Source organism: Ochotona curzoniae, unplaced genomic scaffold (genome assembly GCF_017591425.1).
Source record: "Ochotona curzoniae isolate NIBS_2020 unplaced genomic scaffold, NIBS_Ocur_1.0 contig_3819, whole genome shotgun sequence".
In the NCBI taxonomy this organism is placed as follows: Eukaryota; Metazoa; Chordata; class Mammalia; order Lagomorpha; family Ochotonidae; genus Ochotona; species Ochotona curzoniae.
Genome location: NW_024466004.1, coordinates 10991032 through 11003149, shown reverse-complemented (window position 1 = coordinate 11003149; position 12118 = coordinate 10991032). Strand labels below are relative to the sequence as shown.

At 39.2% G+C, this 12118-nt stretch overlaps 1 protein-coding gene across 1 annotated transcript in view; it reads left to right on the top strand.

Moving 5' to 3' along the window:
- Window positions 1-1358: 1358 nt before the first annotated feature.
- RCAN2 (regulator of calcineurin 2) overlaps window positions 1359-12118 on the top strand; it is a 213892-nt gene continuing 203132 nt past the window's right edge. The window contains exon 1 of the mRNA XM_040983496.1: window positions 1359-1583. Coding sequence (XP_040839430.1) covers window positions 1359-1583 — 225 coding nt within the window. The remainder of the gene's footprint in view (window positions 1584-12118) is intronic.

Sequence of the window (12118 nt, the reverse complement as noted above, 5' to 3'; positions counted from 1 at the left end):
TTAAGAATCAACAATATCTTCAGGTGATGATTCTAATCTCAACCAGGTATAAGATCTTAGAAACAATGCCTGATTGTCAGCAGATAACTCCTTATCAACTTCTCAATTTCAAGGAAAACTGGGAAAAATAATCCCATCACTATGATGCATTCGTAGTTCCTCAAGGAGCTAGAAGAAATCCATGGTTTTCTTGGGGCTCCTGAATTGGTATTTAAACAGCTAGAAGATACAGGGGCATTTAGTGGTACCCACCTTCCTGTTCTGAGCATCTGTGATGCTGGAATGAAGAAGAGCTTACTGGAGCTGATTCAGGTGCCACTTCATAGTGCTGAGCCAGTCTCACTGGTTGTAACCAAGGGCAAATTGCCTAGTCGTGGAGACCTTTCACTACTGAACTCTGTGCAGAATAGTGTTACATGCTTGAAAATAAACATGACAGGAAAGGAAAGGTCCCCTCCACTCCTTAAAATATGTGCAAGATGAAACTAACCTACTGAATTATGTGCCACCATCCAGCAAAAGGGTGACACTATTTGCATGAGTAGATTATGAATTGTAGTAGGTAAAAAGAACCAGACAAATTTGATCCTGGGGAGCAATATGTGGTGGGATGTGCTATTATGGAGAATAATCTTTCTGTACATACCCAGGACCAGCCAAAACACTGGCTTTATGAGATCTAATCTGGGCTCACAAATGGCTTCAAGGAATCATGACAAGCAAGGAAGGAAACATATGCTTGTGTTTGTGCAAGTACTCCTATTGTGAATAAACTATTAACTCTGGCTGATGCCATTTGCAGAATTCAGGTGATGATTAAATAGACCATGCATCGTCTTAAACATTAGCATCCACTGACTACATTCCTGTGGTATAAGAGTGTGAGCTCTGATGCCCTAGCTCAGCTATTTGGCATTTACATTGTAGAAGTTATTTAATTACTTTGTTCCTTAAGTTTTTCTGTCTGTGACATGGGGATACTGTTGGCACAAACCGCATAGACCGTTGTGGAGATGAAATACTTTCATTAGTGCAGATAGCACATTGAGGCCAGTGCCTAGAATTGGCAGTAATGGAGGTAGGGCAATGGTCTATAACCTCTATTCTTGCGTTTTAAATTTTGTTTACCATGGCACTGACTGTATTCTTTCCCAGAAGCAGAGCTGTATGAGAAAATCTGATTCAGAGATGGAGATCAACATGGGGTCTTGCTGGGGCTTCTCCCCTCCAGTAATCCATGTGTCTCCTAATCACACTGCTCCCAGCCATGCCCCCAATAGTCCAGACGTGAAATCTGAACAGTGAGTTTTCATGTGTTTGTTTTTCTTTGACACATGCCCATCTTTGTCTTCTCAGGAATGAGGGGAGAATCCTACTTTCTGGGAATGAGGACCCCTGGGCAGCAGGGGCTCAGCCTGGAAGATGGTGGACTTTTCTTCCTCTGCTGCATAGACAGAGACTGGGCGGTCACTCGGTGCTTTGCAGAAGAGGCCTTTCAGGCCATTACAGACTTCAACGACCTCCCCAACGCTCTGTTTGCCTGCAATGTGCATCAGTCCGTGTTTGAAGGAGAGGAGAGCAAGGTAAGACATTTCCTCTGTTCCTGACCAGTATCACGACATGGTCTCATTGTTCACTTGGGGCTAATGCCTTGCAGACTTGAGAAATGTTTCGTTGGCTCTATTTTTAGTATGCATGGAAGGATGAGAAAAGCCTGTTCTATATCAACTGACATTGAAGGTCCACCTATCAAGGTTGCAGGTGAGACTGTTCAATCAGGTCTAACTTTCTGCAATGTGTCAGGGCAGCTAACAAAACAAGCAGTCTTAAAGGAATATGGATTGTAGGAGAGTCCCCATAAGCAAGGAAGCAGATGTCTTAAACTCTTGACAATTTACATTTTCCCTTGTTTTGCTGAAAACATAATTTGCCTTTCTCAAAACAGCACAAGGTCTCTTTCACTCCTGCTACATTTGAAGTTTAATGAGTGGCCTGAAAAGTAGCTTCTTAGTGACACCAGTCCCACAGTGATTGCTAGAGATCATCTGGTTGTCCATCTGAGTCCTTTGTTCACTGACACAGTGGTGGGTACTGTCAACTATATGTTGGAAAACTTGAGTGACAAGAGTGACTCCTTGATTTAAAATGGTTGGGGATTGAAGCTGTCTGTGTATATATATTTTCTGCTTCCCCACTTCAGAAATAAAATTTGGTTTAGTATAAATGCTTTTGGAAATCACCATAAATATTCCATTAGGAGATCCAAGTTTGTTGCAAGTTTCTCTCACTGTTGAAGTCGGGTATCTGAATGGATCAAACCTTTTTTGGATGTAGATTCCTGCTTATAGAGTCTGAGAGTATTATAGAATCTGCTGTCATTCTCTGTTGTACAATATGGACAACATTTCCAGGAAAGAGTCTTTATTTGTCCTAAAATATATAGGTATGTGAGATGTAAAATATATAGCTATGTGAGGATTTAGGATTACTATTTTCACAAACTCTAGCTCTATCATTTGCTGGAGTCTCAGCTTTGTGTCTGAACACAATTCTGCCAAGTCTGGTTTCTGGATTTTATTGTTTGTGTTGACAATCCTAATTGCTACAGAGAAAAGCTTCTCAGAGGGCTGGGAATGGCCATTTACAGTCATTTATAGATATTTTTGTAATGGCATTTTGGAGTTGAAATGATGGGATGACAATAGCTTGAAACAAGAGGAATGATATGGATTAACATTTCAATGTTATGATCACCAAAATATTAAAATCAAGAAAGTGACACAAGATAGTCTGCCTTTTGCAAGGATTCTTGGGTTATGACCAGGTTATAGGATACATTGTAATTTATCCTGAGCAAGTAATTTTTCAATAAGTACTGATATGAAACAATGACATTTTCTCATTATGCATCTATTCAGCTAAGCATAATCTGGATTTTTCCTTCTAGATTTAATGGGAGTTTTGATTCTTGTTTCACTAAATGCTTCATCATATAGATTCTTTGCCTTACAATGGGGTTATATTCCAGTTCAATTTATGAGTTCGAAAGTTGAAAGTGCACTTAGCATACCTAACCTACCAAACTTCTATGGCTTGGCAACACAACACAGCAGGGGATTAGTTGTTTCCTCCTGATGGTTTCTAGGACTGGCTGGGAGCTGCTACATCGCATGAGAATTCGGTATAGCTTGCTATTAAGCTGGACAAAGTTCAATGTCCGAACCTTGAACTATGGTTTTTGCTGAATACATGTAGCTTTTGCACCATTGTAAAGTTGAAAATCTTAAGTAGGACTTTCTAAAATTGGGAACTATGTATAGATGGAGACACTAGACCTAGGAACATGCTTTAGTAGAGCTAGGGTACAGATGACCAACTGAGCCAGATTTGGGACATCCAGAGTTCATAGGGCTTTGCTTGTATCTATTTTGATGTTCTTATCTTTGATTGGATAGTGGAGTAACCTGTTCTCATCCAGTTTGTGTACAGAATTGGTGTATAGCAATTTGAGAACTAGCGTATGATTTTAAATGACCTTAGTAAAATACTGAGACAAAGTAAATAGAATATAGTGTAATGGAACAAACTTCAAATTACTGAGTTCTTTGTTTGGTAGCCAAGGAGGTCGATTTTATAACCAGCTGCTATATACATAACAAACTTATTAAACCATGCTGAAGTCTTTTTCCTTGGTGTGACATCATAGCCTCTAGTGTGGACAATTTCCAGGATATCAAATATATAATACAAATAGTTTCAGTTTAATTATAAATACATGGCTTATAAGAAGCAACAGATACCTGTTGAGTTGACAACAGTCACAAGATGTGATTACTGGGACTCAAGTAAAAAGGGATTTGGAGCTTTGTGATTCATTTCACTGACATAGTTCATTTCTAAAACTATGAACCTCTCAGCCTATCCTTTGACCTCCATTTTCTCCATTATTTTAATAAAAGCTCCTTTTTTTTACCCCGTTTTTCCAGGATAGTCTTCCCACCAGCTCTAGATTTCATGAATATGAACTATAATGTCTGATGATGGTTTTCTTTCCCAAGGGGCGAGCATTTTAGGAACTCATGGGGAGGTATTTTTAAGTAGAGATGAGAATGGGAAAAAAATTTTCACTAATCTTTGTGCCTGTGGGCAAGGCAGGTCATAATAATTGTTCTTATACTGGCTCTGAAAAGAGGGATTCAGCAGCCTGCAGTTGTTTCAGGAGGATGATATTTAGTATTCTCTTCACAGGGCCCGGTAGGTAGGTGATTACTTAGCAGATGCCTGTTTGGCAGAGTCCTTCCTTTTATTGAGTAACCTACTTTAAATCATTGTGTGTTTATATTGATGTTTATTCCACTTGTTTCCATTAGTATAAACTATTACTTTCAAGCTCCTTAGTAAGGGAGGAATTAAAGCTTTTTTTCTGATGACGAGGTGAATCTTGGGACAATCTCCCCTGTATTTCCCACGTGGCTTAGGCATCTCTCCTAAGCTCTTTTTGTTTGTGGTGTGAACGGAATGTACTGCCTTAGACCACTCATTATATAGTTCATGCCATGGGATAAGATCTTTTGGTGATGGATGCTTACCAAATTGCTATTATGGTATATTCACTACTGATATTTAAATTCATAAATCTGATACTTGAAGTACATATTTAAGCAGCTTTGTTTAGAGCCATGTTCACTACAAATTTCAGTTCGCATTCTGTGTGATTGTGTTTTGATTTGATGCTTTTGCAATGTGTGAGCACATACTTCAGCATGGCTTGTTGTGGTCCAGATGGTTGAGATTTGTTTATATAACACAAGGGGGAGGGGGGCTGGGGCTGGAGGAAATTGGCATCTGAAACCAATAAGTGCAGATTGCTGTTTGCATGCTACAGCTTGAAGTATAAATATTTTTGTGTGAAACATTTAAAACTTGGATCTTCACTGCATCTAATACTTAAAATGTTGTTAGTGCTCATTTTCCTTCAACATGCACCCCTGGTTGTCGTTCTCAATCCAGCCTAACTGAGAAGTCATCTTGAGACTGGCGACAGGATCTGCCCCGTAGCACAGTGGCACTCATTCCCTAAAAAATCATAGTAAAGCAACTACAATTTAATTAAATAAGGAGCCTGAAAGATAACCTCCAAAATTATGAAGCCATTGGGCTTAATAATAATAATAGCTAAGTATCTGTATAGTCTGTAACCAGATGCCACGTGCATTATGAATAGTAAGTCCTTGAAAGATGGCAACCCTACAAAGGTGGCACCTTTTGCCATCTACTTCGTGGGCACATGATGAAATTTTATTTGCTGGAACCTGTTAAGTAGATCTGCCCTTTATGTAGACGTGTCACTTCTGGGCTGACAATTGAAGGAATAGAACTAGGCCCGGGAGAATATTATTTTCACCCTGTTCAGGAATCTATTGTGCTAGCCAGTTCCTATACAGACAATTTGGGTTTCAGACAGAGTTACAATGATGATATAGGGCAGTCCTTAGCAACATAGGAGGAGCATATGATGCAATAAGAAAACAAACTAAACCAATGAAAAACCTCTATTGCATCAGGTCCCTGGGATTTGGGAATGCGCTATTATAATAGTCCTTCTTGGTTTATACATATGGAATTGTCCCCATTTTTCATAAGTGTACAGTAAGAGGAGGTTTGCCCATGATTTCTTTGATAGGGGAGGCTCAAGGACATGCAAATCTGTGTTGCTAAGTTGCAGAGTCCATGTTACTAAAAATTATGCAATACTATCTCTTTTACTTAGAAATATTTATTGAAAACAGGCATGAACCTGGCCCTTGGGGTACAGTGGTGACCAAGATAGGCACTGAGTTTATTATGTACTGTGACAAAACAATTTCAAATAAACAAATACATAATAAATATAATAAATGCAGTGGTAACAGATCAGAAGAACATTTAATATTTTCAGCTGTTGTCATTTCTGGGCACACATACACCCACCCACCCATACATACACACGTGTAAGACTTTTTTTCAAGGAGGGCATTTTTGACTTAATTTGAAGCATGTATTTTATGAAAATTAGGATCAAGTCAGAGACCTGGCTTCATGGCCTCCTAGGCTGTGTGCTTCTCATAAGTGGGTCATCCCAATGCAGGGAGTGATTTACTGTCCACATACAGTTTTCACTTGATATGGCCCCGAAAGATGAACAAGTTCCTTGCCCTGGAACTCAACTGAGGAAAGTGGGATCTAGCTGACCATTACTTTACAGGCATCGTGAGAGCATCCTGAAAGATTTTTACAGCTAAAGCCAACTATTTGTACTTGTATCTTCTTTCCATAGATAAGATTTGCTTCTATTTCGATTTGAAAGGGAAAGTGGATATTCTCTCTGTACTTCTTGGTGACAGGTCTACAATTCCATGAAATTTCTTAAAACATGTATTTTTTCATAATCCATTGTTTAAAAAATAAATTTGGAAAGGGGAGGGGACAGAGAGAGAGAAAGAAACATGGGAGTCTTCTATCTGCTAATGTTCATAAAAGTTGGGCTGGTCCAGGCCAAAGTCAGGAACTTAGGACCCAATCCAGGTCTCCCATGTGGGTGGCATGGACCCATTTATTCTGAGCCATCACCTGACACCTCCAGGTTTCACACTAGCAGAAAGCTGACATTGAAAGTAGAGCTGGGATGCAAATCCATGCCTTCTGATATGAGATGTGGGCCTCTTCACTAGCATTACTTCTGTGTCACATACCTGCCCCATATTCCATACCTGAATTGCTGGCTCCAATTCATTCAAAATATGGCCTGAAGTCCTTGTAGTATAAATATAAATCTATTTCTCTGCAGAAATGCTGCTTTAAATGCAAGTACATCCTTATTCCTTGCAGCAGTTTTCTGCATTATGAGGCATATGTATTGTATTAAAACTCCAACCCCTCAAATTCAAAGTCAAGCACATTTGAGCCTGAGAGTTCAGGGAGTGGGCTGTGGATCTGTCAAATTGAAATATGGTCATATGTAGCATGTGTACTAAAATATTATCACTGAATTTTGAATTGCCATCAACATGAATAACTAAGTATATTTTGCCCATAATAAGATACTCATGACTGTTTTCATTTTTAAGCAAATGACTTTTAATTGACCAGAAATTACATATGTTCATTGTTAGCAACATGGTATTTAGTCAATATATGTATTACTTTATATACTTCATATGATGAGAAAAATAAGCTTAATGATCTTTAAGAATCCAGTGTAATATTGTTTATATCCACCATGTTGTACAGTAGCTCCTTGAAATTTTTCCTCCTAACCTATTGGAATATGGTATCCTCACCTCAGCATCATCATATACCATCCTCTATCCCAAACAGTCCCAGGTACTAACCATTCAAGTCTGTGATTTTGTTACTTAACTTTTCCACAGTCTTCATAAGTAAGATTGTACAGTAAAAAGGCACTTTAAAGTTTCATGAAAAAAAAAATGAACTTAAAGATAAGTTTAAGATTTATTTTCAGTGCAAAAACTTAAATGACTGATGTTTTATTTTTTAACTTTGCATTTACCATGACATTTTGAAGGCTCCTCATCTTTGTCTTTCTGGGCTTGGCATAATGGTATGCTTTCTAGATTTATTTATGGTGTTGTAGATGACAAGATTTCCTTCTATTTCTGAATAGTATTTTGTTAGTTTATAAACTATATTTTCTTTATCCATTCAAGAGTGGGTGAAAATTTGTATGTTTCCATAGCTTAGCTATTGCTAATTGTGTTATAATAAACCTGAGAGGGCAGTGTTTCGTCAACACACTATGTGCAGATTTTCAGATATATGCCCGAAGGTGGGATTGTTGGATCGTGGACTAGTTTTTTGTTTGCTAATATGTATTTAAAAGGCAGAGTGACAGAGAGATGGTTGGAGGAGAGAAGGAGAGACAGACCTCCTGCCGATTCACTCCCCCAGAGGGCAGCAACAGAGTGGAGTCAGTCTGCAGCAAGCAGCCCAAGAGCTCTCTCTGGATCTGCCTCATGAAAGGCAAGAATCTGAATACTTGAGTCTCTCTGGTTACATATTAACAGGAAGCTGGATGGGAATTGGGGCAGCTGGTACTTAATCCCAGGCAACCTGATATGGGATGCAGGTGTTTTAAGTGGTACCCCATAATATCTCTACTGTATTTTAACTTTCATTGAGAAACTTCCATGCTGTCATCTGTAATGACTTTATTAGTTTATATTTCCACCAATGATGTTCCAGCATTCCCCTTTCCCCACATCACTTCTAATTTTTTTTTATGTTTTGTCTTTGGATGATAGCCATTCTAGTGGGTATGAGGTTACAGTTCATTGTGTTTTCAGTTTGTGTTTCCGTGATATATCACAACTGATCTGTCCCATCAGATCTGCTATAGTACCTAGTAAATTTAGATTCTCTGATGTCATGTGCATATATATTTGTGCTTACTGTTTTCTTGCTAAATGACTCATTTTGCATCTTTTAATGACTTTCAAAAATTTGTGACATCAAGTTTGTTGAATTAAATTTTTGCATTTTCTTGAAGTTCTTTGAGCTTCCTTAAGATGATTATTTTTTTGAAAAATTTATTTATTTTTGTTGCAAAATCACATATGCAGAAAGGAGGAGAAACAGAGAGAAAGATCTTCCATCCACTGATTTACTTACCCAAGTGGCCACAATGAGTGAGTCAGTCCGAAGCCAGGAGCCCAGAGCCTCTTCCAGGTCTCCCACACAAGTGCAGGGACCAAGTGGGACCACAGGATCCTGGTGCATTCAAGGCAAGGACTTCAGCTGCTAGGCCACGACACATGGGTTCAAGATGATAATTTTTAATTGTTTGTCAAACAGTTCTTAAACCTCCATTTGTTGAGAGTTGATCCCTGGTGCTTACTATTTTGATAGAATCATCTGGATTGTTCTTGTTCTTTGTGTTGGCGTCTGTGCAACTGAAAAATCAAGCACTTATTCTAGTATGCAGAGACTAACTTTGGTGGTGAGTCTGCAGGAGATTGGGGCTGTATCATCTGATTTGGAAAGTTGGATTGCAGTGTCAGCCTGATGGTGGATCATCCTAGAACCAGGATGTGTCAGAGTGCTGACCTGACACGTGAGGTGAGGGTTGTTAACCTGACTCTTGGATAGGTCTGGGACTGTGCAGGCTGATGTGGCATTAGGCTGGTCTGAAACTGGTAGGAGGTGGGGAGGATAGTACAACATATATTTAGAGATAAAGTGGCTTCTTGAAACTGGGCTGAGCGCTGTGCCTGGATCCTGCCTCTGTTTGCCCAAGCCAAAATCGGATACTTGCTTAATCTCACCTTTGAAGGCCCGTGGTTTGTAGCCTTTGGCTTTGAGCCCTTGTCATTGCACATGTTGCCCAGAGGTTTTCAGCTTAGCTCCATTTGGTCTGAGCCCATGGTAGAGCCATCCGGCCTACTACACAGCAATTGCTCCATGCACACATCTGTCTTGACTCCAGGAAATTGTGTTGTAAGATGCCTTCTATTAATCACTGACATACATCTTGTTTCTCTTTGTTTTCCTCTGTAGACGCTGAGGTTTTTGGAGGTAGACAAAAGTTGTATTTTTTAATTTGTATTTCCCAAAAATTCGCATTGTGCTTAACACATGATAAGTGCTCCTTGAATAGTGAATGGGACCTTCATCTAAGTAGTAATTAAGACATACAGTATTGTATTTTTCAGTGTCAGGTGATTATTTAGACATATGGGACAGAAAAAGTGGGGATGCGTGACATTTAAGTCCACTTGGTGACCCACGATGCCTCATTCTTATTTAAATCCTACTATGGAAATCAGGTTCTCAAAACAAAGTTGGCTTCCCATCAGCCTCAACTCACTGTCAGGGGATAGAAGAGCAAAGCTCCAGCAAAATGCAAATGCATTGAATTCAAGTGATTCATGAAGTTAAGATGAAACATTCATGTTAATTAAACCTGCTTAATGTCATTTGATAAGTGTTTGATATTTAAAAATTTTACAGAAGCATCTTAGGTACATTTGCCTTCATAATTACTCAGAGGAGAAGAAAAGGAAGGGGAAAAGATAAAAGATAGCAATGAATACTAAAATCTAATGCTTTGAAAGACCTTAGAAACCAGTCTTGGGATGAGGGGGTAGTTTATGACTGGTTGAAAAATCCATGCTAAGCATATGTAACGAGTGATGAGACCAAAGATATTAAAATAAATTGACTTATCACTGAAATATGCTGAAAAAATAAAAATGAAATGAGCTACAGTAAGTTGAGGGTGGGAAAATGATAACCAAGTTTTAATTTTAAGTATTAAAGCAAGTAATTGCTACATAGACATCAGACATTAAAGGACTGTGTGCCTGCTTCTCTTGTGCCATTCATTTTTTATTGATGAAAATGACATTTACTTTGGTTGCTTTAAAGAATGTTTCAATTGGAAGATGTCTGCATCTTTGTGCTCTGTTTGTCCTGTGTTCTTCTTGCATGGTGAGTGGGGACCATAATTAGTCACTGCTAATCACTCGGGGCACCTGCCAGAGAAGAGGCTCAGTGTGGGGCCGATTTGAAAGCTACTGTAGGACATTCCCTGGAACCTTAACCTTTCTTGAAATGACTAAAGGATTCCAGAAGCATATTTAGTATCTTGCTTCTCTGCGGTTCTGAGTGACCCCCTGAGACCTAAGAGCTTGACAAGCCACTCCAAATGTCCCACTTAACTACCTGGAAATAATTGTGGCAGTGGAAAGAATTCAACCTAGGGCACAGAGTTGAGAGTCTGGTTTCTGTTCCATAGAGGGGATGAACATGCTGGTGATGACACCTGGGGATGAACAGCTGCCCTGTTCCATTTCGGCTGTGATGATATTCATGAGGGACATGGAACTCCCTTTCCTTCTCTTAGAAAAACGAGGACCTTAAAATCCAATTCATGTGGTTTACATCAAGGGCTGTTTCTAGTCTCTATTGTGACTCCTGCCGCTGGGCAGATGCAGTCTTTGAAGGTGCACTGGTTTGGGGAAAGAAGGCGACATTGTGAAGGTCATGTCATTTCTTCTGTGCTGCTGGGGTCTTTTCAGCCCTGAGCAGGAAGGTGTGGCTTGATCAGTGGAGAGTAAATGCCATTTCATCCTCCACCACCTACCCGGGTTGAGAGCCCATGGGCACAACGATCACAATGGCCATGGTCATAATGAAATCATTTGTTTTCCAGGTTTATAAGATGGAGAAATACAAACGTAACTATTGCATTCTGTTGCCCAAGTACATTTAAGAATGCTTTCAGAGACAGATCCTGGTGAAAGGATGAGAGAGCATTTTGTGAGCATTGCTCTTGCTCTCATCAGCTTAAGATGGCACGGGCTTTCTCTTGTCACTCTCGGCTTCCTTGATTCTGGTCTCAGCTTGGTGGGCATGACATTCTTGGCTGACTCAGGAAGTCAGGGAGGATTGATGTGATCTTTAGAACTGCACCAAGGTATCCTTCACAGCAGGCCTGACATTTAGCTTAATGGATGAGATCAGTGTGATATAGATGGGCCCAGCTCCCACTCCATTGACTTCATGTGATATTTACTCTGGGAGTGTGTTGTTAGGTGTCTGTTCCCTCGCTCCCTGTCTCCTTCCTTCATTCCCTCCATCCCTCCCTCCATTCTTTTTTTCCTTTCTTCCCTTTTCTCTCTTTTTCTTTTCTTTTTTTCTTTTTCTTTTGTCTTTTTTCTTTTTTTCCTCTCCTTTCCCCTCCCCTCCCCTTCTTTTCTTTTCTTTTCTTTTCTTTTCTTTTCTTTTCTTTTCTTTTTTCTTTTCTTTTTTCTTTTCTTTTCTTTTCTTTTCTTTTCTTTTCTTTTCTTTTCTTTTCTTTTCTTTTCTTTTCTTTTCTTTTCTTTTCTTTTCTTTTCTTTTCTTTTCTTTTCTTTTCTTTTCTTTTCTTTTCTTTTCTTTTCTGTACCCTCAACTGTACTTCGCTTCACTGGATAGATAGAACACAAAATTTGGTTGATTTCTGCTAATATTCTGAGATGTACCATGGATAGTTTATTGAGAATGTTGCATCATTTGGCATGACCACTGTTTTAAACATAAACATCATAAGCTCTAGCAGTGTTTTGAGAGAGTGGCCTAA